Source organism: Rhagoletis zephyria, unplaced genomic scaffold, assembly GCF_001687245.7.
Source record: "Rhagoletis zephyria isolate East Lansing unplaced genomic scaffold, Rhagoletis_zephyria_1.1 Rzeph_scaffold_00029, whole genome shotgun sequence".
NCBI lineage: Eukaryota > Metazoa > Arthropoda > Insecta > Diptera > Tephritidae > Rhagoletis > Rhagoletis zephyria.
Genome location: NW_016157113.1, coordinates 568,630 through 594,886, shown reverse-complemented (window position 1 = coordinate 594,886; position 26,257 = coordinate 568,630). Strand labels below are relative to the sequence as shown.

At 33.1% G+C, this 26,257-nt stretch overlaps 1 protein-coding gene across 1 annotated transcript; it reads right to left on the bottom strand.

Annotated features, from left to right (window-relative positions):
- Positions 1–421: 421 nt before the first annotated feature.
- sut1 (sugar transporter 1) lies at positions 422–24,439 on the bottom strand. The gene is made up of 7 exons (XM_017617377.1): positions 23,576–24,439; positions 13,248–13,352; positions 12,966–13,126; positions 9,775–10,372; positions 9,495–9,707; positions 9,322–9,424; positions 422–1,239 (listed from the first exon to the last, which is right to left on the bottom strand). The coding sequence occupies exons 1-7, from the start codon at positions 23,696–23,698 to the stop codon at positions 986–988; spliced, it is 1,557 nt and encodes a 518-aa protein (XP_017472866.1). The 5' UTR covers positions 23,699–24,439; the 3' UTR covers positions 422–985.
- Positions 24,440–26,257: the final 1,818 nt, after the last annotated feature.

Genomic DNA, 26,257 nt, shown 5'->3' with positions numbered 1-26,257 from the left:
AATAATTTCGCAATTTTTTCACTTAAAAAACGTTTTAAGGCTAAACTTGTTCAAATACTTGATTTTTTGTTTATTTGTATGTAATAAATGCAGGAAGAATGCTTTACCGTTTTATTCTGGCGAGAGAAGGGAGTGACATTAAAAAAAAAAACCACTCGTGAGTTTCGCTCATATGTTTGAACATTTTTGTATATGTATGTATGTATGGAGGAAAATTGTGAATACAAGTGTTAAAGCATTTGCGCTTCTCACGTGTCAACTTTATCCTTCACTCTCACTAACTTATTTATGTAGCTTCCAAATGGTAGCAATTTGCTAATACCTTGTCATCAAGGTGACATACTATTATACACCTTTGTATCATGTGCTGCGGCTCTTCTCAAACCCAAATTATGCATTGTACATTAAAGAAAAACAACCATTTTTATACAAACTATATTTGTCTTGAGTAAATAGTTTTTATTAAGGTAGTTGAGTTGCATTTTTATGGAACACTGTTAATTTTTTCATTTTTGACGGAACAGTCATACTAGTATACATATGTACATATACAAGGTTTTATTAGTATGTACATACATATCTGTGTATACATACATACGTATAAACTTTTCATTTACAGTTTTGCATTCATAGGATTGAAAGTCAACAGATATTTTATATTTTCATATATTTTCCCTTGCACTAGCGCAGGTGCATACATACATAGCTTCATGTTTTATAGTTGCATGCAGTCGCCGTAGCCAATTAGTTTCTGCTATTTTCTTTTTCCTTAAGGATAAGGCTTTTAAACAAATTTTAGATAACTTAAATTTAAACAATTTTAAAAATTAAAAAATTTAATCTAAAAGTAATTGTGCGTACATGTTAAATAAATCAATGTCATTTGTAATTAAAAAAAAATATAAACACTGTATAACTTATTAACCATAACCTTACACACATATCGATTGATTTATCACTTTGTCATGGTTGCTGCACTCATGATTTACTTCACCTTCGAGCGGAAACCTTTGGCAACAAGTGGCGCCACTTCAGACGGATCACGACCACGCGTCTCTGGCAAATAGAATTTCGTCAACAGGAAGAGCAGTAAACACGCTACAGAGAATGGCAAGAAAACGAAAGCACCCCATAGATTCTGTAGCGATGGAAATGCCATGCCGACTGTGAAATTACAAACCCAAGACGACAAGCTGCCCATCGACATGGCCACCGATCGGGGAGCGACTTCAAAGAGTTCTGGAAGAAGAAAAGACGAGAACAATTACATAATCCTACATATTTATTGTGATTGTAATAATAACACAGGGCAACACTGATTTTCGACCCTATTAAGCTGGCATTTCAGGGCACTATTTTATATATATATAACGAAAATTTTAAAGTTAAAGTTAGAACCTTTCCCTTAAATTAAAGTTAGAACTTTCGAATATCCCGTTATCAGCACAAAAATTTTTTTCCATTTTTGGCCATTTGGCGGGGACCATCCGTGTACTCGGGTACTCGGTTATCCGGTTAATATACGTTCTATTTTGTTATCCGGATAATCTGGTTAATATGCGTTAATTTTACTAGCCGGATATCCGATAAGTATCCGTTAAGTTTTTGATCCGGATATTCGAACTTTTTATTGTTAATCAGATATTTGACTCAAACAAGCGTCCACTTAGTATTTTTTTTTAATTTTCACAATTCAGGGTTAAATTTGTTAATTTTTTATAAAAATGTTGTTTATACTTTAAGGGCTGTTTGCAGCTCTCAAGAAAAACGTAATGTTCATATACAATACAATAATACAATATACATTCAAATACATTTTTTCTAACAAAGTTTCTTAAATCTGTTTGCATCGCTCGAGAAAAAAGTCCTCGTATATTTATTTCTTTAAGAAAATTTACAGCAAAAAAATAGTACTTTTTCCAGCAATGGAAATCTTGAAAAATATTTGTTTTATTTCTTTTGTTTTTTTGTTTGAGAGCTGCGAACAGCCTTTTAACGAAAATATTAAAGAAAAGTTTCAAATTAATATAAAGTTTAGAAAAATTCAACAAACTTTCATAAAAATTTCGCACTTTTCATATGACTTCTATGCGTAAATCGCAAGCGCGCGCATACGGTTAGAACCATTATCATCTCTGCATCAATCAATACCATCGGAAATCTGTTTACCAAACTTCAAAGATCGATCCCAGTGTGCTGACCCGGAGTTTTCCCTACAACACTTGATGATGCTCTGAATGCACAGCTAAACCTATCGTCACTTAGGCTGGTTTCTCCAACTCAACTTAACTTACTTAAGCCATTTTTGGACTTAAGTCAAAAGTTAGCCTACCTTTTACACAGCTTGTTCTTGACTAAGTCCAAAAAAATTGGCTAAACTAAGTTAAGTTGAGTTGGAGAAATCACCCCTTAATGTCTTTATCCGCGGTGAGACTCTTACGGCCAACTGCGGGCTTAAAAGAAATGGGTGCTTGTATGATACAGTGTAGATTGAGGCGGGAATTACTGGAATAAAATGCCTAGGCAATAATGTCGTTTCATTGCCACCGGATAGCAGCCACGATTGCCTCTACTGCAGAGATATAAGAAATGTTTAGTGCTACTGACCTAGAAATGTTACCCATTTAACGGGCAATTTGCTTCGCTTCCTTAAAATATGTGGCAATCATGCGAACATATCACTTCTAAGCAAAGGTCATTCATTTAACGCTTGGGTATGGCTTTGTTGTGTATAAATAAATCTTTGAGCTATTCTTGGAGATAAATTGCCAGTCGTTGTAGATTATTCTCAATTAAGCTTGCAGTGTGATGCGTTTAAAACTTAATTAAATTCAATTGTGGCGCGCACAAGTTCAGTAGTAGAATGCCAGAGATTCGTACCGCGTACGTTTTTGTTTTTTTTTTTAATTGTATTGACTCAAATTTTATCATTTGTCAGAAAACGCAAAAAAAATGCTTCTTAGCAAGAGTTAATCGTATGAACAAGAGCGGCTTTTGCAATAAATAAAAAAAAAAATGTTGGAGTGTAATTTTATGAACTGGCGGCCGCTGTGGTGTAGTGGTAAGCAGTGTGCGCTTCCACTCCGCAGGGCCTGGGTTCAAGCCCTGGTCAGATACTTGCAAAAAAAATATAGAAAAAGGGTTTTTTCTTAACAGCGGTCGCCCCTCGGCAGGCAATGGCAAACCTCCGAGTGTATTTCTGCCACTCCTTTCCCTTTGCGTGGCAACATCAAGGCGTACACCACAAATCGGAGGTGAAGCTCGGCCAAACACTAACATATGCATTATTATTAAATTTATGAACTGTAAACATTTTAGCACATATGTACTATGTTTTGGGTTAATACACTTTTGAAGAATATCTATGTATGTACATATGTAGCTAGAAGCATATTCAGGGTATTCATCTAAACGCGTAAATGGCTCGTAACTGTGTAAACTTCGTTAATAAACCGGGTTTCCATACAAAATTTAGTAAGTTTACGAGGTTTGCATGGTTACGAGGCATTTACGCGTTTAGATGAATTCCCCAATTATATTTTATTTTACATACATATATAACTGAAAGCTAACATTATTAGAAAGATAATTTTATATCATTAGTATTTGTATATAACTTCGGCTTTGTGGGTGCTGGACCGGCTCGGATGTGGTCCATGTGGATGTGAAAGTCCAATTTTTCGCCGTATCTCGGAAATTGCTTGAACAAAGTTGTTTTCCAATGCGTTCAAAGTTCGCGGTTTATTCGTATAGGCCAGTATACAGCTCTCAAGGAAACGGTCAAGAAAAAAGTTGCCATTATTTCGGGAATTTCGACATCTGATACTTCATGGCATAGTATTTTTCTGACAGGTTATGGAAAATAAGAAGACACGTCTTTTCCCAATAATATTTGCATTAGTAATTTTATATGAAATTCAGATTTATTAAGGCAAAGAACATATCTAAAATCATCCAAAACTATTTTAAATATTTATAACTCTTATTTTATAATCAAAATTTTAAAAGCTTTCCTACTTTTGGCTACTTTTCTCTTTTTTTAAAAAATGTGAATGTGCCAAGGTACATTGAACAGGTAGTATCAGTAGAGCAGCTGATTTGATTTATTTTCAAATTATTTGGTCTCGAAAATGTCAAATATTTTTAATTTTTTCTCACGAAAATTATAAGTTGTTAAAATCCATTTGCTTGTGAAACCTTTTTCCATACAAAACAAGCGATTGAATAGCAGCTTTTGGAACGTTCGCCCAACTCGGCAGCACGACCGCTGATTACTGGCCCTTGCAAAGGATGGATCAATGCTTCGAGAAGCAAACAAATTTACTAGGAAAGAAAGTTGCAACAATTTTTATTTTTTCCAATTTCAATTTTTTATTTTTTATAATTTTTTGTATTTCACATGGCACGCTTTGATTTAGAAGAAAAAATTCAGAACAGTTTTTGACACTTTCGATACCAGAAGCAACAACAAAATACACGCAAATGTTGTTTTTGCTCTACTGATACTACCTGTTTAATGTGCCTTGGAATGTGGTATAAAAATGCATACCAAAAAATTTTCGAAAAATCCTGTATAAGAAATTTTAAATTTTCGTGAAAATTTTTTGACTTTTTATAATTTTTGTACAAAGTTTGAAATTTGGATTTATGGTTTCTCCAAATCAACTTAACTGATTTTAGCCAATTTTTCGGGCTTAGCTAAGAAGAGGCTGAATAAAAAGTAGGCTAACTTTTGACTTAAGTCCAAAAAATGGCTTGACTAAGTTACATATCGCTAGCTTAGAGTGCAAAGTTGCTAGGTCCATTTTTTTCAATTGTACATGAGACACAAAAAACGTTGCTAAGTAATTTTCTTTAAGTATTTGGCAAAACTTTGAATGCAATGTTTCGCGTTTTTCATTTACCCTTTATTAAAAAAATAATAATAAAAAAGCCTGCTTTTTTACAAATTTTGTAGATAATTTTGTGACTTAGCAAATTTTCTACTTCTTTCTTAAAATTTTTTTGTTGGACTTAGCAAATTTGCCATGAATTTTTCCAATATGTACAATACGAAAAATCCATCTCGTAGGTACNTAATAATAAAAAAGCCTGCTTTTTTACAAATTTTGTAGATAATTTTGTGACTTAGCAAATTTTCTACTTCTTTCTTAAAATTTTTTTGTTGGACTTAGCAAATTTGCCATGAATTTTTCCAATATGTACAATACGAAAAATCCATCTCGTAGGTACATTTTAAGAAACAATTTGTTAGAACAAATTGTTTAGGTTCTTTTAAAAATAATAATAACACAAGGGAACAGTGATTTTGTTGCATCAAATGTTAAAGCTGTTTTTGATAGACTTTTTTCTGCTGATTACTATAAGTGACCATCAATTCAATTAAGCCTAATATCACCTTTAGCAAAATATTAACCGAAAGCAAAAAAAAAAAATAGCTTAGATCACTTTCTTTTTTAAACACCTAGAATATCACTGACAAATTTAAAGGGCCAAGGATGACGGTAAAATTCAAAATTCTAAAAATTTTTTGATGTGATTTTTGAAATGAATGATCCAAATTAGCCGGTATACATATTTATGTATATTAAAATTTGTAGAATCAGTAGTCGAATTTTTGTACTGAAAGTGTTAAGAAAGCTTTAGTTTAAAAGCGTGATACCAAATGCCTTTCACCATGAAACGGCGACAATTTTAAAAGATTATTGCGTCTCAGAATACGGCTAATAAAGCCCTTGGTCGGATATTGTGAAAGGTTGGACTATACCTTAAAAATTACTGTTTTCTCGCGGGCCACTGTAGAAGCTATGAGTAGAGTAAGGCCCTTTAATATTATCTTGGGTTATCAGGTCTCTAGCAATACAAGATTAATTGTTGTCTTTAGCGAAGTTCTTTAAATAAATTTTGAGCTAAATACTGAGGTATATTCATGAACATCACGTTTTATTTTTTACTTAAGTTTAAATACTTAGTATCTGCAAGTATTTCTTTAATGCATTCACCCGAATTTCGAGGGGGTTATTACTAGTTTGTTTATAATCTGAATGATTTTCAACATATTATTATCATAAATCTGTAACAGCAAGTCTCGCCTTCAATTTGGTAATTATTACGTGCCGATCGAGTAACATTTACCAAAGTTATATCGAAAAACTTAAGGGGATCTCCAGTTTTTTTCTAAAAAAAAAATCTCTTCAATTTTATAAATAACCTTTAAATGAAAGAACCGGATTACAGAAAAGTATGCCAGGGAGTGACTTTTTTCGTTTAAGCTGAATGCAAAGCAATATCGTCCAGTTGGAGAGTCCTCAAAAAGATTTTCCAGGATATGTTAAAGACTATTGCATTGCACCTACCTACAGTTACTTTTTCACATAATGGAATTAACTAAAATATTTATGTACACGTGTTGCACGTCCCCTACTTTCATATAACGGCAAATTAATAAACTACGAAAAATGGACTTAAAATGGGCCCTAATTGTATTATGTTAATGTATGCAAATACTTATATTTATGCTTGCAACTACTATTAACTTGTCAAACGATTACTAAATTTAATAACCCTTAATTTGATATATCGTCCTGTTTATAACAATTAACGCATTCCATAGATATTACAAGCCAAAGTTTCATTTTCAAAGTTCATACTTTGATTCAATTGCGCGGGCTAAATATAAGTTTCAAATTAATCTTTCTTGACCAATAACAATTGGCTTAGACCTTAGACATCATAATATTACTATTACAATACGGTCAAATGCCTTTTATTTTCCCTCATACAAAATCGACCCTGCCTAATATACAAACATACATATGTACATAAATATTTAAAAATAATGTTGTTGCAAAACCCTCAATACAAATCGAATTCGATAGCGTAAAAAAAAAATATTCATTCATATTTTTTTGGACTTATCAAATTTTCTGTGACTACTTTCGACTTAGCAATTTTGCACATCACGAAATAAAACGGGTAGAAATAAAACAAGTAGTTAGATCCTTTCAGAAACGGTGCATTTTCAATATTCCTTGCTTCCTGCATCAAAAACGAATTGTTCATAAAAAGTGGACTAAGCAACATTTCACTCTAAGCTAGCGATTTGTTGAGTTGGAGAAACCTGCCCATAGTGTTCAGCACTGGATTTAGACTAGGTGCACTCGAATTTTAAAATATAAATTCAGATAAGTGCATATTTATTTATGTAATGTTATTTAAATATCTAAAGCCTTCTAAATTTTACTCGTATTTTTGATAAAGGGCCGAATTCTTGTTTCCGTATGAATCGAAAATTTGAAGTTTTTGTTTAGAAATTCTATTTCGATTAGTACGAAAACAACTATACGGCCTAATAATTCAAAGTAATTCAGTTATTGACTATGGATTGTGCCTAAAACTATGCCACAAGAATTTATTGTTTGCTCACACATTCATGCAGATTCTTTGGCATTTTTTATTTACGAGATTCAATGCTGTAATCCAAAGATTGCAGAGAGTAGAGATATCAGTATAGCTGACGTGATTGGACTGATCAAAGTAGTAAATATCATGGTAAAATATCAGACAACTGTTTAGTCGAAGTTTTTACTACCAGTATTAGGAAAACAAACGTGCTTATATAGTACATATGTATGTAAATATTCGTATGTACATATGTATGAATAACTATTTATGTGCACGCCTTAAATAAATGAATCTTTGTTAGAATGTGGCAGACGGCCAGCAATCTGATAATTGCGCATTTCAAATAACTGCGACGGGCGACAGACAGCCCAGGCGTTAATAATGACTCGCAATTCAAACAAAATCGAATCAAATTTCCACAGTTGGGGAGGCCAATGCCTCTGCAGCGCAGCGCTTTAAATACACAAAACACATATGAGCGGCTAAAAATAAAACGTGACTTTCGTTGGACGCCGCCGCAGAAATGTTGACAACGTGTCACTTGCAAAACAAATATGTACATATGTATATGTATGTGTGTTGATTCTTCAAGCCGCAATCACGTGAACAGAAAGGCTGTGAAAATAAAGCCTGCGATTCAATTGAATTCAATTAAAGAAATAAACTTAATAAATAGTCTCAGATGGCGCAGTCTTAGGTCAACAGTTTCATTTCATTACTGGCTACATATGTAACACCAGCAATTAGCGAATAAACCAATTTCCATAAGTCTTAGGGCACAATTAAACGATTTCGTAAATATACCAAGCATGAGCAGCGTTGGCAGAACTCCATAAGCAAGAGCAGAAGTTTTGCCTGTGCTTCCCATCACTGAAATAGACATACATATGTATGTACATATGTAGGTTAAGTTGGATTGGGCGGCAGCCCAGAGTAGCACTCACTTAGACTCAGGGTCCTTTGTGATACCGCATGAGGTTTTTTAATTATCCCCATTCCCCTGTAAAGCACTTGGTGCGTTGAGCGTTTGTGGCTGGCCAGAGTGTTTTGCCAATGTGACAGGTCGGTTCTATTCGCCATCTTTCATTGCCAGTTTCTAAGAATTTTTCAATCAGTAGAAATTAGCACGTTTGAAAAGGGATGCCGAGGGGTATCCCTTATGTCTGTATCAGGCAAAGTCGTTCCATGACGCGCAAGTGCGTCAGCCTTGCAGTTTACCTGAATGTGGCAATGGCCAGGTACCCAGACAACGTCTGCACTGAATGTCTCAGCCAACTCGTTGAGAGATCGGCGGCATTGAGCAGCTACTTGTGAAGTCAGCGACATATTTCCTAGAGATTTAGTTGCCGCCTGGCTGGCAGTAAAGATGTAGATATCATGACTAGGAATCATATCACACTGTACCAGTGATTGATGCGGCCTTTGAGATTAAAATTGGTATACAATACACATTTGTGCATACACATGTACCTGAGAATAGAACTGGCAATATAAAACATACTAAATACATATCCTCGCTACCATGTCAAACTATCGAACGTGAAAATGGGTATTTTTCAGGAGAGCAAAAAAAACGGCTGTAAAAAATGTTGTTGTCATTAGGTAAAAGTATGAGATTCGACACTCTGTTAAAGCCAGTATCCTCTGCTTCTATTAAGACTAGAAATTTAACGTTTTGCCACTTGCGTATCACTCTAAACGCATGCGCAAGGTATCGTAATTAAAACAGCATTTTCGCACATTCTATAGTTTGTTGTATATTCCAACTTAATTTTCGGAAAAATGGGGCCTCTGAAAACTCTGGGCCCGGGGAGAAACAGCCCTCACCCCCTCTCGTCGGGTCTGGGGATTTATGTATATATGTATGTACTTACATACGTTAAGTCTTACAGTTAATTAAATTGTCATCGTACACACCTGAACCAATGAAGTATGGTATGGGACCCAAGCCGAACTGATAGAAGAAAATGTAGCCCATAACGCAAACAATACAGAACATCGGGAACAAGCTGGATGTATCCTGCAATGAAATCATTCCAAAATTAGTTTAAAAACAAACAAAAAACTGATGCCAGCAACCAAAAACTCACGATATAGTACAAAACAAAAGCGATCGTAAAAAGGAAGCCTGCACAAATAGCGCTGGAGAACAACATCAACGGACGACGATTGAACTTTGACATCAACAATGGACCCATTAGGGACACACACAAATTAAGGCAACCGGCGCCCAAATTCGCCCATTCCGCATCGGCTGTGGAAAGTCCAGCTTTCTCAAAAATTGATACAGAATAGTAGAAGATCTGTTAAAGTATAAAATTAGCATTGCCTTTCTAATACGAGGAATTATGTATATTTAAGTTCCCTTACCGCATTGATGCCAGACAACTGTTGACCGCCTTGAAATGCGCAGACAATTATCAAAGGCAGCAGCAGGGACGGATCACGTAGCACCGAAAAGAAGCTGCGTGTTTGCACTTTAGTATTCGCTTCGGCTTCCATCTCATCGATTTCATGATTGATCAAAACCAATGCATTGGGTCCCTTACATAGGCGACGTAGTTCACTGTGAGCCAGCTCGTGATCGCCACGTACAATGTAAAGATATTTCGGACTCTCCGGAAAGTAGTATGCCGGTAGGTAGCATACTGCCACCAACAGGATGTAAAAGCTTAAGGCATAGTGCCACAGCTCCTCCGTACCGAAGATATAACGCAAACTAAATACTTGCCCCACCACGACACCACCAGTCACACCAATGGCGCAAAAGACGCCAAATGTGCCACGCAGTGGAAGTGGCGCAATTTCGGTGAGGTACATCGGCAATATGGCTGTTGTTAGGCCAGAAGCGAGACCGACTATCAAACGGCCAAGTAAGAGCATTTCCACAGAGCCGGCAGCGTGGCAGAAGAAAAAGAGAATCGCTCCAAACGTGAATAGGCCGCCACTGATGAGAAAGCAAGCTTTTCTGAAATTGAATAGAAGTGCATACATATGTATATACATTAGACTGCATCACTCCCCATACAAAAAAAAAAAAATCGGTACTATTTTTCCATTGGAATTATAAAATCTATTATATTTTAAGAAGTCCACCAAAATATTTCGAAAAAATATTAAGATTTAAGTTAGCTGGACCAATTTCAAAATACCTTCAAAAATGGAGTTTTTTATGAATAAAAATAGTTTCTTAAATTTTATTTTTGAAAAAATCCCCTCAAATGACAAAACCGTTTAATCTTAAAAAATTTGCATAAAAATATTAAAAAAAAAAATTGAACGGAATCGGAATGAAGTTTTGGCCCAGTTATTTAAGTTTTTCGTAAATCAATCTTTGAAAAAAGTAAAAAAAAACAGCATCAAAAATCTCATTCTTACAATTCCGTTGAAAAGATTTTAAAATTTTTTATGCAGATTTTTTAAGCGTGATCTCAAAAAGTTCTTTACAAAACTATTTTTATTCATAAAACACTCCATTTTTGGAGGTATTTTCAATTCGGTCCAGCTCACTTAAATCTTAATATTTTTCCCAAATATTTTGGTGAACGTCTTAAAATATAATAAATTTTGTAATCCCGCCGGAAAAACCGCAACTTTTTTTGGTGATGCAGTCTAATGTACATACATAAATACGAAATATAAAATCTAAAAAATTCATAGAGTTTGTAAATTCGATGAAATATCATAAAACTAAATCAAACAAACAGCAAACAATTCAGAGTTCTGGCGCTTGGGCCACACTAAGCAAGGGAAACTTCTTTCGATTCAATTTGTGCATTTCATTCTGCATAAATTTTTATAAATTTAAATATTAGTATTTAACGAATAATTAGTGTTAATCAGAGATGGTGCCTATCAGCAGCAACGGAAATGGTAGGCTGTCCGAAAGTCTTTCTTTGGTGGCGGGAGTACTGACTGATGTGAACCCACCTGCAGAGGTGATCGGTAGATAAAATTATTATTATAGTTATCACAAAATGCTACAAATGTATGCATATACACACAGTGGCGGAAAAATATATAAGGACGCGACATTTTAACAAATTTTTTCTATTATCCAACGAAAGCCATATAAAATAATTGTGCAAAAATAATAAAAATTCTGCAAAAAGTTCAAGCTTAATAAAGCGCATGTTAAGGTTTTTTGAAACTTTTTTTGGTGACTGAATGGAAATAGGTATCCAAAAATCAAGGCTATTTTGTACCAACTAGTTTTACTAAAATTTAATAGGTTATAAAACTGCATACTCAAAACAAATTTAAAAATATGATTAAAAAGTCTAAAATTTAGATGCGATTTTGCAGAATTTTTATAATTTTTGCAAAAAGTTTGAAATATGAATTTCTTAGAAAATGAACTATACTTTTTTATAACATATTAAATCAGGGACGGTAATCATTATGAGTAATATAATTTAAATCAGCATTTAATCATTATTTTATGATTTTTATTTTTTCGCTCAAAAATTATAATTATTACTGATTTTTATTTTTTCGCTCAACGGAAATGATTATTACTTAATTTTTATTTCTTCGATCAATAATAATGGTTATTTTATGATTTTTATTTATTCACTCAAGGATAATAATTATTATTGAGTTTTATTTTTCCACTTAAATAAAATGATTATTTATAAAATTTAAAAGGCCATAAAGACGTAACTTACTGAAATTTTGGCTTGAAAATTTTGGGACTTATTCCTTTTATTAGGGTGCCACTAGATCTGAAAAAAGGATATGACAGAAATCACGCTGGTATAGCCTTTGAGTTTTTTTAATGATCATTATTCTCAAGTGAAAAAATAAAACTCAATAATAATTATTATCTTTGAGTGAAAAAATAAAAATCATAAAATATTCATTATTATTGATCGAAAAAAATAAAAATCAATTATTTTTCAGCGACAAAATAAAACTGAAATATTAATAATTATTTTTAATTTTTATTCGTTAAACTCGAAAAATAAAAATCATCGTAAATTGCAGTAGGACGTATGAACACAAATACGCGAGTATAGTTAAAATTATTTAACTTGTTAATTTTTTTGGCTAAAATTTAAAAAATAATGATTACTTTCCGTCCCTGTATTAAATAAACAAAAGAAATATAGGCAAAACATTTTTTAAAGATGCTTTAAAGGACTATGAAACTCACCCAGCTTGGACGAGAACATAATGTGCTTAGCACACATTACCGCATTATTTTTCTTATATTTTTCGGTTATTTATTTAATTGAAGTTAGAAAAGCATCAACATTTCAGCAAACAAAAATTAATTATTCGCAACGAAAGTCAATCTGAAAAACGGAGGCCATTTCTCGACTCATCGGTCTAAATATGACCTAGAAATATAAATGCCACTCTGCCTGTTTCTGAAGAAAGCTTTGCTGATTGTATAAATACGTCACAAAAATGATTCTGAGATAAGTTGCGTGTTTTATTTTATTATTTAACACCAAATAATTTTGACCAGTTTTACTACGCAAATACTTATCTGCGCATCGGTAAAAAATATCCTAAAAGTTTTAAGTAGAAATTAAAACTGTAGGTTAGTAACTAACCTGCCGAATTTATTGGCTGCATTAGCCCCTCCAAGCGAGCCGATAGCTCCGCCTATTAGAAAAATCGATACCACCGATGACCATAGCAGTTCTAAACTGGAAGCACTTAGATTAGCACCATAACGCGCATGCAGTGTTTCATTACACCACGCCTTTATAATCTATACAAAAATAAAAAATAAAAAATAATAAAACCATAAATAAGTAGATAATCGAAATGAAGGCATTTAATAAACAGAAATGTGCGCATGCTAATCATAAACATACCACACATGAACTTACCGTTGCCGGTGCGTTGATAACACCGATACAGTAACCAACTGGAACTGCAGAGCCGAGTGTGGCGGCAAAGCCCACCAACGCTATCAGGGCGCTCCATTGTGGTTTCTGTAACGAAAGAGAGCATTGGTACATAATATATGTATGTAAGTAAAAATAGTTCATTGAAGAAATTACAAAATAGAGTGAGTAGATTGGAACAAACAAAAACTTCAAACTAACAATTAAATATAAAAATTAGCTGTTCCTTAAATTGCACCGCTGCACTACAAAATGTTTATTTTACTCTCTAATTGCCGGGCCTACATCGAGTTCTCAACACTGGCGGAAGAAGTGCAACTGCTAGTACTATACAATTTTCTTGCAGGGTATGCAATTGCCTATTTAAAAACAATGAAATAGCTTCTTATCGCAGAAATACTTTTGCGATTTGAATTTCAAATATTTATGAGGTTAAAGTTCTGCTATTAATTACACGGTCAAAAATTTGGGTTTAATTTTTAAACCGCGCTGGGACTACTGCCTTTTTTAAACTTTTATAGTCTACTTTTTAAACCAGTCAATAGTTTCACGCAATTTTGAATATATTCTGGTTTAAATTTTAGNCCATTTTATAATTAGCAAAGTCATATAACTTACGAGCTATCAAAGAAATGATTAATTAAGTAAATAATTTTATAAACAATAAGAGGAAATAATGTCATTTACGTAAATGATTTGTGATTATCACGCGCTGTGACGGTCAAGGCCCATGGCAAATATATACACACACTCACTATCACTAATCTGATAACTTTATTGACCGTTAAATTTTCCGCTAAGGCGAGGCAAATAATTGATAATTAGTATTAATTAAATAACAACATCAATTACTAATTTATCAAACTTGACGGATGGAGGGAGCAAATAAATCAAAGTTAAGTATTGAGTAATTGAATAGCACACAAGCGTTTTACCAATTTTATTTTGTAAAAACTAATAACTACATCAGCGAAAAATTTATAAAAGCTATAAACAGGTCTATTCTGTGCTGGTAACAATAATTTTTGACGGGTCACTAAAGTTCCTGTTTCAGCTTTAGTTAGTTAAATTTTGAAATTTTTGAACAGGCCTCTAAATAGAGTAAACTATTGACAATTTCTTATGTGCATTTATTAGAAAAAAAATGGGATTTTGATGGGAAATTAAAAATCAATGGTCCGAGCCAGAGGTGATTTCAATGCCAAAGTATCGGGGATAGTTACTTTCATTCTTAATACCAGCTAAGTAATGGATTGAATAAACGTTCGCTATCGCAACAGTTACTAGAATAGTGCAGATGATTCGGAGTGTTATGCATAAATTAGGAAATTAAGTACATAGTATGTATGTCTACGTGTCGGAAAACCATGACAACAGCACGATATCCTTTCAATCATGAACAGAACGAGATCTCGCAAAAGCGACAAAAGCTAAGATAATTTTTGTTCTCATCCGTCATCATCTCATATATTTAGAACTACCCTCAAATCCCATGAAGTCATCTATTTTATACGGCAAAAAACGCATACAACTGTTTTTAACATTTCTTAATACTAATTATTTTGAATATATCCCCATAGCATTTTTTGGATTCATATGTATGTATATTTAACTATATGGTCAGATAGTTTGTATGGATATATCAGATAGTATGTATCATATATCATTATACGAGCCGATTAAAACTTATGGCGTTTTCTTTTCTCGAAAAAAATGTCACCTTCTTATATGGCAACTTTATCAGGGTGCAACATTTTAAAGAAAGAGAACGCAATATGCATGTGAAGATATTGAGAAAGGAACTCGAAAGTTTGACAGCCCTGATGCAGGGCTGAATGAATGCAACATTATTTCCAGAAAAGAAAACGCTATTATTAATCTTCCTACACTTTCCAGCCGCAGGCAAATGCTTGGTACAATTTTTATAGTTAAATTACTAACAGGTTCAATTTCAAGTCCGCTTCTTCTTGGCGAAGTTAGCCTTAATGTTCCCTCCCGGGTATCGAGACACGTTTGCCCCCTATTTCTGAAAGCTTGTAAAACTAATTTTGAATTGCACGACCCACTCCGTTGCTTATGCCAGGATTTTAACTCTCATTCCAGCACGTTTGATATATCAGATCCGCTTTTCAGCATTAAGAAATCGATACTGTCCTCTCTCAATAAATGAATCATTAAAATAAAGACATAAAATCGGCTGATGAATTTAGTTCTGTAGCTGAACAGTTTTAGATCTCGACACTTAACAAACTCCTGCCTATCGTCGTGACTCGGCGCAAAAATTGAAAATACTGGTTCCGTACGTCATGCGGACTGCGCCCCTCGTGCGGATGGGCGGGAATGGAGGGTAAAAACCGTTGGGATATTATTATTATTATTATTATTATTATATCATGTAGCCACAATTTTATTTAATATTATAATTTTATTTAATATTAGAGCTGTTTTATCCATTCGTTTATTACCTATTCTAACTTCAAAAAATTATAATAACTAGTGAACCCTCATGGCGTCAAAACGCCAACATTTAATTAAATTTTTAAACAGGTGAAACCCTATTCAAAAATCTCTAAAAATATTCCTAATGATTAATCTAAACCATTTCTCAGTGATGAGAGTTCTCGCATGGTATCGGTTTTCATTTTATCAAATTTCAAATCTCACTGTAACTTCAAAAAATAAAACCTGTGAACATCTATGTAGAATCCCAGTTCTTTAATTTGACTTCTCATTTTGGAAATTCGAAATAACGGTGCAGATACAACCCCTTTAAAAGTATTTTCAAACTAAAATCTTTCGCCTGGCATTGTTATACATTTTTCAATTAACAGATGAATTAAGTTGAATTTAATTTTTTTAAGCACATGGCAACTCTCCTAAATACAGTTTAGAAATAAATTATTTTCAAACCCATTTCGATTGATATCCATCTTTTGACAATCCATTTAACTTATTAAATAATTTGAGCTTAATTTTTTCAACAAAAAAAAAAAACAAATGCTCAATCTAAAGATTTCTTAACGCTCGTTCTCTTGATAACCATATTTAAAAAATTTCATGTATTTATGTATAACTAAACGAAATACCACTTTCAAATCAGGCGGCAACAATCTTAAAAATTATTTTCGAACTAAAAGTTCCTTAAATATTTTTCGTGTAACATTATCATAAATATTTCAAGTAACTGATGAATTAAGTGGAAATTTATTTTTTAAACACGTGGCGATCCTCCTAAATATAGTTCTTAAATTAAGGGTTTTAAATCCATTTCCAATGATAAACATCGGTTGGTAATTCATTTAACTTATTAAATAATTTTAGTTTAACCCTTTAAACTGGGGCAACCCTCAAACTCATCAAAAATGTTCTAAGTTGTCAAACTAAGTTGGGGTATTCACAACGGTGCCGTAAGTGTCGTATTGTTGTATGTCGTAAACTTTAAACGCCTAAAAAATATATTAAGGGGCTTCGCAAAGTACCATCAAAGTCATATTTTGAATTTTCGCAGTGGTGAAAAAATAGTTGGTTGTGGTTTCAAGTTCTCTAAACATTTATTTATGCTTTTAAAGTTTACGACATACAACAATGCGACACTTACGACACCGTTGTGATCCCCCTAATAATAACTTGGGTATAAAATAGTTCAATTAGGCTTCTCAAATAGGTGGCAACCCTATTCAAAATATTTCCAAACTACTATTTCCTTAAACCTCTTTTGTATGACACCCATATAGTGATACCTTATTCACTTACCAAATTCCTTTAATTACAATTTAATTAATTTTTTTTTAACATGTGGTAACCCTCCTACACGTAGTTAAGTTATAAAGCCTTTTCAAAACCATTTCGATTGATACCAATATTTAATAATTGATTTAACTTTTTAATTAATTTGAGCTTAATATCTTAATAGGTGGCAACTTTTTTCGAAAAAGTAGAACCTTCTTGAACATCCACACCCTAAGCCCTTTAATTTGGTACCCCACTTTTGAAAATCGAACGGACGGTGCGGATCTGAGGGCATTGATTAGTAAATAATTTGAGTTTAATTACTTAACAGGTGGCAACTCCTTTCGAAAAAATAAAACCAGTTTGAACATCTACAGGCCAAGCGCTTTAATTTGACACCCCATTTTTTGAAAATCGAACGAACGGTGCAGATCTTTTATGCTGCACAAAAAATGTCTTCGCGTATTATATATATACATAGATAATATTAATGTAGGTCGACCCAATTAACATCGCATAATATAGGTCAAGCTTATGGGAAAGCAGGTCAGAGTAATGGTAGCATGCAAGAAATACAATGCCAAATACAACAAAGCAGCAGACAGTGGGCACTTATGTCAGTAAAACACACATGTTCGTTCATATAAATTATACTTTTGCTACTTTTCTAATACGTTCTAATGTATATTTAGTAGGTACACACGAGTAGATACAAAAATAGCATTTACATATCCAAATACATATCGTGTAAGAGCGCTATAAGTATCCACAAATGCGAGAACTACAATCTGCAGACAAATGCATACGCATTAGCGTGGGCCGAAAATCCGCTTTTTTAGAACTTTGATTGGTAATATACCATTCCTGCACCTTGACCATAAGATTACCATAGTCATTTATTTAACAGCTAACACTGATTTTTACACCATTTTAGACGATAAAAAGTAAATGAGTATAGGTGACCATTAGGGCAAGGTGCAGGAATAGTACTTTCAGGGATGGTAGTCTGTAGTTCTAGCTTTAATTTAAGCTTACGTGGAAGGTTCTATCACCTTTTGCTTAATTGCGGTAAGAACTCAAACTTTCCAAAATCAGTTATTCCAGTTCAACAAATAACTATATGGGCTGGTTTGTCCAACTCAACTTAACTTAGCTAAGCCAATTTTCTCGACTCAGTCAAGAATAAGCTGTGTAAAACGTAGGCTAACTTTTGACTTAAGTCCAAAAGTGGCTAAACTACGTTAAGTTAGTTGGAGAAACCAGCTCTAAGTGACCATCAACCAAAGGTGCGGGAACTTGCTTTAATCAAAGCCTAAGTGGAAGGTTCTACCACCCTTTGTTTCTTTGCTAGAGCTTCTCAAATATTGCAAAAAACTCGATTTTTGACAATTTGGCCTCGTTTTTTCTTAAAATCTGGAGCTGATGGTAACTTTTTGCTTACGGATTCGTAATCAGCACAAAAAATCTGTCAAAAATAGCGTTAACATTTGCTACATCAAATTTGTTTCCATTTTTGTTGGCCTGTGTAATAGTATTTTGAAATAGCCAATACCCGCTTGTTTGCGGCGCCTTCAAACACCTTTCGAACTGAAAAACAATGACTCGACTCGATTGAAGATTTTTTGGAATTGATCGGTTCTGGTCCATCTTTCAAAAAGAATATCATATATGTTAACCCAGCCAATAAGCTACCTACTTGCTAAATTTCAGGTAAATCGGACCATTTCGAATAGTTCGGTCTCTGACCCACTTAACGGAAAAAATGAATCCTTTATGCTAATCTAAGCAAAATGCTACCAACGAACCAACTGCATTTTTTTTAAGCATAGCTCGACCCCTGCGCCAACTATCGGAAAAATTAAAACTTTGTGCACTCCTTCTTCTAAACACGTTCCCAAAAAAGCAGCATCCATTCGAATCGGTTATGAAACATAGGAGAAAATTGTTCCCAATTGATTCAAGCTCCCAATGAATTTCACAATTATCCGAAATTTTCCCAGCTTTCGTCGAAAAATTCAATTTTTTTGCGTTCTTCCGGATTTTTCCGAGTTTTCCACTTATAATTTTCTATTTTTCCATTCGAATGCCATTCCGAAGGAATTGCACACAAAATTCCATACAAAAAAATCAATTTTCGATTTTTCCAATTTTCCGACTTTCCCGGAGGGTTTTCCCAAAATTTTCTTTCGTAAAAACCTTCTCCTGGCATTACGAACAACTTAAAAAATTTAAGCGAAATCAGCCCAACCGTTCTCAATTGATGAATTACTATACATTTTTCACACCATTTTTATATCGTCGTTTAAATTGCAAAACCGCGTATCAACAAAATGTAAAACCGCGTATCAGCAAAAGGCAAAACCGCGTATGTGAAGTTGTAGAAATTATTTTCTAGAGCGTAAAAACACTCATATTTCAAGTTGGTTCTCTTTTTTATAAAGCAATCGCATTTTTGGCTAGTATATTTCATGACGAATGGATAAGGATTGAGCCAAGAGCTTGTGTGAGCAAATTATTGATTATAACTAAGGGCCAATAAAAAAAATCTAATTTTATTTTACTGCCAACTGAAAAAGTTTTAAAGTCTTCAAATGGGAAGATATTTTTAGCGCCACCTTGTACATATTCAGCTAAACAAGCAAACTTATCGTCGCTTGACGCGCAATTTCTTGTATACGTACGGTGACCATAAATATATTTTGAAAATGCAGGACAATTTTTCAAAAAATTTACCTACATATAATTGCGTAGTATAAAATAACAAAAATATACTACATATATACATTCCTCGTCATTTGAATAGCGCACCCTTTTTTTGATTTTTTACCATACAAAGTATGCTTGACAAAATTTTTATATGGAAGAAAATGCGCAGCACAGTCAACAAAAAAAATGTGGCCCTATGTTTATTTTTTTTTAATTTTCAAAAATTTTTTAAATGGGATGTAGACGTAGAATATGCTATATTTTTATACAAAGTTAATGAATATTAAACAAACAGAAGGAAAACTGTACCGACTAAGTATTAAAAGGATGCCCTATTCAAATAACGAAGAGTGTATATTTCTTAATTATTAATCCAATTTTAAACTTTAAACATAAATCACATTTGCTTCATTGGTATTAATCTTTTAGTAATAAATATTTACAAAATTATAATAAGGCATATTACATATTACATATTACTTTTACGAAATATGAACATCTGTAAAGTAAATTTTTTAGGCAAACTCTGGGTCGCTGAACACGAAAAAAATACCCATGGTTTCAAAGAAGATTGTGTCCCGTAACATCTACATTTCTCATCAGATTTCCTTTTGGTCGCTTGTAACACTAATAAGTTTCACCGAAATCGTCAAAGTAATATATTTTTGTAAGAGGACTGTAGGTCGCTTATGTTGATTGGATAATTTGTTCATGAGATATTGACGAATAGGTTCGAAATGTACCATAAACACGTTTTTCAAAAAAATTACGAAAGCGCTTGTTTGGAAGAAATTTGGCTTGGGAAATATTTTTTTTTCTTAAGTGATTACCAAAAAAAATGTGTAGAAGAGTTTTATCTATATATTTGATGCTGGTCTTCAATTTCTCGTCATCCATTGTCCATAACCGTACAATATTTAGAACGCATTGACTAGTTGAACCTTCAAAACCAGCTCACCCTTATGTAGTTATCAATTAGTTATCGACACTGCTTTTATTTCGATAAGGAAAAGTTAATTTTAAAATATCGAACAAAATGCGGGAAAAAGGCAGGACACTTGAAAAAAATCAGTACATTTTGGGGGTTTTCTGTTTTGAAAAACTACGTAGGACATACCTTTAAATAACAGTACGGTCCCTCAAAAAACAGAACGGATGGTCACCGTATGTATACGCCAAATGCAATAACACGTACATATCGTCACTTTTTGGCGAAAAAAGGCGCGTAAAAAAAATTTGCGAAAAAAATGCTTATTAAAAACTTCGGCGAAGTATGTTAAGAGTTTTTTATGCGTCTTTTTTCGCCGTCAACTTTTGAGTTCGCGCCTTCCCTGCAAAAAACACGATTACCATAGAAACGAATGTGGAAACGAGCTAGGCGATGGGAATCGCTTACCCTTTCGCTTCAGGAAGGCCTTATTTTAACATGGGCATGTCATTGGCGGTAAGCCCTTACCCGCAGCATTACCTTCAAATGAAGGGAAAACGCATGGATAAACAGAATCCAGAGAAGCGAACAAAGAATGCCTTACAGAGAAACTAATGTAGAATGCCCAGATGAGTACATACTTATTTATATTATATCAGAAAATGTCTTAAAAGATTAAATTTAATTAATATTTTTATAAATCTGTTTTTATACATACATATGTATGTATTTAGATTTTACTTAAAAATCGGTATGTACATACATGCATATTTAATTAAGCTTAAAATTGTACTTCCTCACTCATGTACTTCACTTCATTGACTGACTTCAACTTCGCTGCAAATTGAACAAAGCAAAACATGATTTTTATGCGAGACAAATTTCCACAGAAACTAACGGTAGGAAAAGATTTTTTGGATATTCATTCTATTTTTCAGTTGACTACGATGCAGCATTCTACGTTGCATTCCCCGAAATGAAAAATAAAATATTGTAGGACATTCTACTTTGCATTCCCTGAAATGAAGCAAAGAAGCGAATTAAGAAAGAAATATTATAGGACATTCTACTTTGCATTCCCCAAAATGAAACAAAGAAGCGAAATAAATAAAATATTGTAGGACATTCTACTTTGCATTACCGACAATGCCTAAAAGAAGCGAAAAAATTCGAAGGCATTATAACTCTATGCCTTCTAGAACACGTTACCACTAAAAGCAATTACCGATTTTTTGCTGGGTTTATTCGTGTCTAGTGACGATATATTGTAGTCTGAAAATTTCACCAAATAATGAAAACATGATTTTTTTTTTTAAACTTCGCAATGGATTACCCTGCAACATCTGACAACAAGAACCACTGTAATGCCGGTCACTGTGGAATCGAAGGAAAGGAGAACATCGACGAACTGGTATACATTTTTCCGACCACAAAATCCTCTCGAATCAAGCTATCTAAAAACTGTTTTTATTGTTTTTGGTCAATATATAATGCTTACATTTGCGCATTATCTATTCAGCACATGTCTACAATGTGATATTTAGTAAACATGTAAGTAGATATGTAATAATGTGTTTATGTACATCGGTATGCAAATGTACCCACATTGACCGCTTGCAAAAATAAATGCATACTAATGTATGCATATTAAATATTTGAGCACTTTCGATGAAACAACTTATCTGATTTTATTGGAAGCTTTAATTTTCGATGAAAGAAATATATTTCGCAGATAAATTATTTTAGCATTGTTGAATTGTTTATTAAAGTGGCATATCGAGTTAAAAATTAGAATTAATTTAGAGTTTAGTTATTGGAAACAAATGCATTAAAAAAATATTACCGAGCAAGGAATAAATAGTTTTGCCATATGTCCACAGATATTCACAAGTTTGTACTATCGGCATATACATATGTACATATTTATGTGTATACATTAAGGTGGTCCAAAAAAAATTAAATGTTAACTTCTCATACCGTAGGATTTTTCTAAATGGGAAAAATACCCGCATTTTTTTGTTTAAAACAATTATATTTAAAGGTTGCATGAAGTTTTTTATGTATTTTATGCGTACAAAAAAAGGGATTTTTTGTAGAAACGGTATAGAATGCTTGAAAATAATTTGTGGTAGGGAAAAAAATGTGTCTAAAGTTTTTAGGTCCTATTTAAAGGGCTCAATTTAAGTAAACAGAGTGCGAAACTAACCGCTCATTGATACTTTGAAAATAAAATTTTATAAGAATTGCCTGAGTTATTTATAATAATAATTTGGTGCTTACACATGTGCTAAGTATTTGGCCCATGGTGAAATTATCCCAGGTATAGTAATAAGAGCGAGAAGTAAAATTTGACACTATCATATTTGAAAATCTACTTGAAAAAAAAAATCAATAAGATAAGCGAATGTCAAGAAAATACAGAAAATAAAGCGAGAAAGCTGCTTTATTACTACACCTGTTTTTGGTTTCACCATGTCTTTGGCCGGGCTTCTCCTACAATTGAGTTTTACGCCGCCTCCAAACGGTAAATGGTTGTTTATGAGAAGCCTTTTTCATCGCAGAAATGCACTCGCAGGTTTGCGATTCTTTTGTTGGCGGTATTGTGCATTTTTCTCCATACAAAAACATTGTCGAACATACTTTTAATGGAACAAAATGCAAAGCTGCTTCCTAAAATTTTGCTAAAAATTATTTTAATAAATTACATTAATTGTTTATTATTTACAAAAATCTTAAAATTTCAAACAAAAAAAAACTTGGGAATATTCTATTGACGTCCAAAGGCAAAGTACCTCCGCTTTTCGAATTTCAAATTTTTTTTTGTTGCCGCTCAACCATAATATATGTATGTACATGTTCATATGTACATACAATGAGCCTGCAACACATGCTTACTATGAAGCACTTGACCTTTAAGCGTCACAAATCACACAAACAACAAACATACCTTGAGTACATCCGTTGCCTCGTGCAAGGACAATTTAGTGCCATGAGTTAGTTCAAATTTTCTCGACAGTTGTCCATTTTCAGGATTCAGACGTTCACTTTGTTCAGACATATTTAACTCCATTTTATTATATTTAATTTTAATTTTTTGTTATTATTATTTTGCAAGTTTCTTTCTTATGTACATATGTATGCGTGTGTGTATGTATATATGTAGATATACCGCAGTCGCTTTTGTTTTTATTTACAATATTCGTTAATTTTGTTGATTTTCTCTATCACATTTGTTGGTGCGTATAACTAAATAAAACATGCGCGTGAGTTCGCCTCTCTCTTATTTTGCTTGTTGGCTGTCTATTTTTTATATTTTACTTTTTCTTGATTGCTGTAGCTGCTGGCGTTGATACAAAAGGTATTTACCACATATTTTTAACCTCTATTATTGAGTACAAAGGGATTTTAACAATCGACCGCTGTTAATTTTGTGTTGTATAATTTATATAATCTTTGTTTACAATTGTACAAAGTACGTACTTTCAGTATATTATATGTATATGTATGTATGTATGTGCTAATTTTATTCTGGTGTCACTCTCTTGGTTCAAGGTTTTCTTTGCTTTATTTTTTCACGTCCGCATTACAAACAAGATTAAACAAAAATATATTTTATTAAAATAATATAAGCATTCCTGGCAGTAGCCCACTATATTTAATTTTGTTTTAAGTTTTAAATATTTTCTCTGCAAAACGACTTCCACTTTGGGAGTCTGAAGTCAGACTGCACGTTGAGGCCGTGAAAGCCAACTGGTCATATTCGCATTCGACACCCGCTACGCTCTCTTGTATAGACACGTACATATATGTACATACATACCAGTGCTGCCAACTATTTTCGAGTAAAAAATCCAGATTTTTATGAAAAACCGCTGGAAAGAAAAGCTAAATTCCACACAAAAAAGGCTGACAACTAAATAGGATTATATTAATACAATTTTAAGCAATTCATTTGAGACACTACTTAAATTATAATTATCAATTTAATAATACAGCTGAGATCGAAGTTCTTCAGAAATGAACAAGTAATTTTGAAGCAAAACCAAATCGACTCAATTATCATACAAGAATTTAAGAGTGCTGTTAATTTCTTCATGAGCGAATGATCGGATCTAAACCAAATTAGTATGGGACCAACTCTGAGGTTCACCTTTCCTTAAAAAAAAAAGAATTTTAGAAATCGGTTAGCGTGTTCCAAAGTTATGCGATGATATACATAAAAAAAACATATTCCGATAAATTGATAACCTCCTGAAGTCGGCTAAGAATAAGAATAAGAGTTAAAGTAGCTATGGTATACTATTTCGTAGCTTTGTTTCCATCAAGTTTTGCAGACTAAATAAAGTTCCAGGTCCGCATTAGATCAAGGTAGTGAAAGTAAATGAAGTGCGAATTCCGCCAGATCGGAAAACAATTTGTTGCCACCTGCATCCGTATAAGTTTGAACTCCTGCCCGAAATTTCATTGTATTACTTATATTATTCCATTTTACAAAATTAATTTTGTTATACGGAATTATTATTTTTTCTATGATATCATCACTGTAATTAAAATGTTTTAGAACATCGTCTATCTCCTCATGCGATGTACGTAAAACATTTCCCACTGGAAAAATGTTATCTAACTTTGTCAATGCTATCGAAATTATCTGGTAATTTGAAATACATATGTATTTACTATATTGTATAAGGGAAAAAGCTAAAAATCCGTCAAAAATTCTCATTTCCTGGCGCTAAATGGACTTCGAAAGAACGAGATTTGGCAGGAAAAGCGCTAAATTGGCAGCCCTGATACATGCACACTACATATGTACATACATACACACATTGATACATATATATGCAAGCAGCACTGCCATTGACTTTGCTACCACGTGGACTTGCCTCCCAATTCTACTATGTGTGTACATTTGTTGGGGAGAGACTTGGTGCTCCCCACAGTTAGAGATGGTGTTACCACCTGCAGGGGCGGATCCAGAGTGAAATTTTGCGGGGGATCGATGAAATTTCAGAATAGTAAAAACTTGATTTTTAATGCATATGGACAATTCTAAAAAACAGATAACCTTTGTGTTATTTAGCTTTATTTTCATTCTACATTCTACTATATCAAGCTGGTTGCTTTTGGATATAATTCATAGACGTATACTTGAAGCCTCAAAAAATGTTTACATAAATTTGTTGCATAACTTTTGAGTTATGGATGTTTTAATTGAAAAAAAAATATTAAAAAAAAGTGAATTTTTGATGTAATTTTTAAGAGGGGAAATATAAATTAAGTCATAACTTTTGAAGCACACCATATACTGGCTTGAAATTTTATGTTCAATTAGAACTTATGTTTACACTTCATATGTAGTAGGTAACTAAATTGTGCTTAAAAACTCTACTTTTCATAATTTTCTAAATTTACGGTTTATCGCATATAGTTTTTGAAGCATTTCGTTTTAAAAACCGTTTAAGTATGTATTGTATTCTACAAACAATTACGAATAATTTGATACCTTAGCGAGAAATGTGCTTTCAGAATATTAGGTAACAACAGTCTGAGATTGAAACCTTTGAAATACTGCGTCTTTATTTGTCCACTTATTATTATTCCACGAATTTATTTTTTCACCTAATACAAA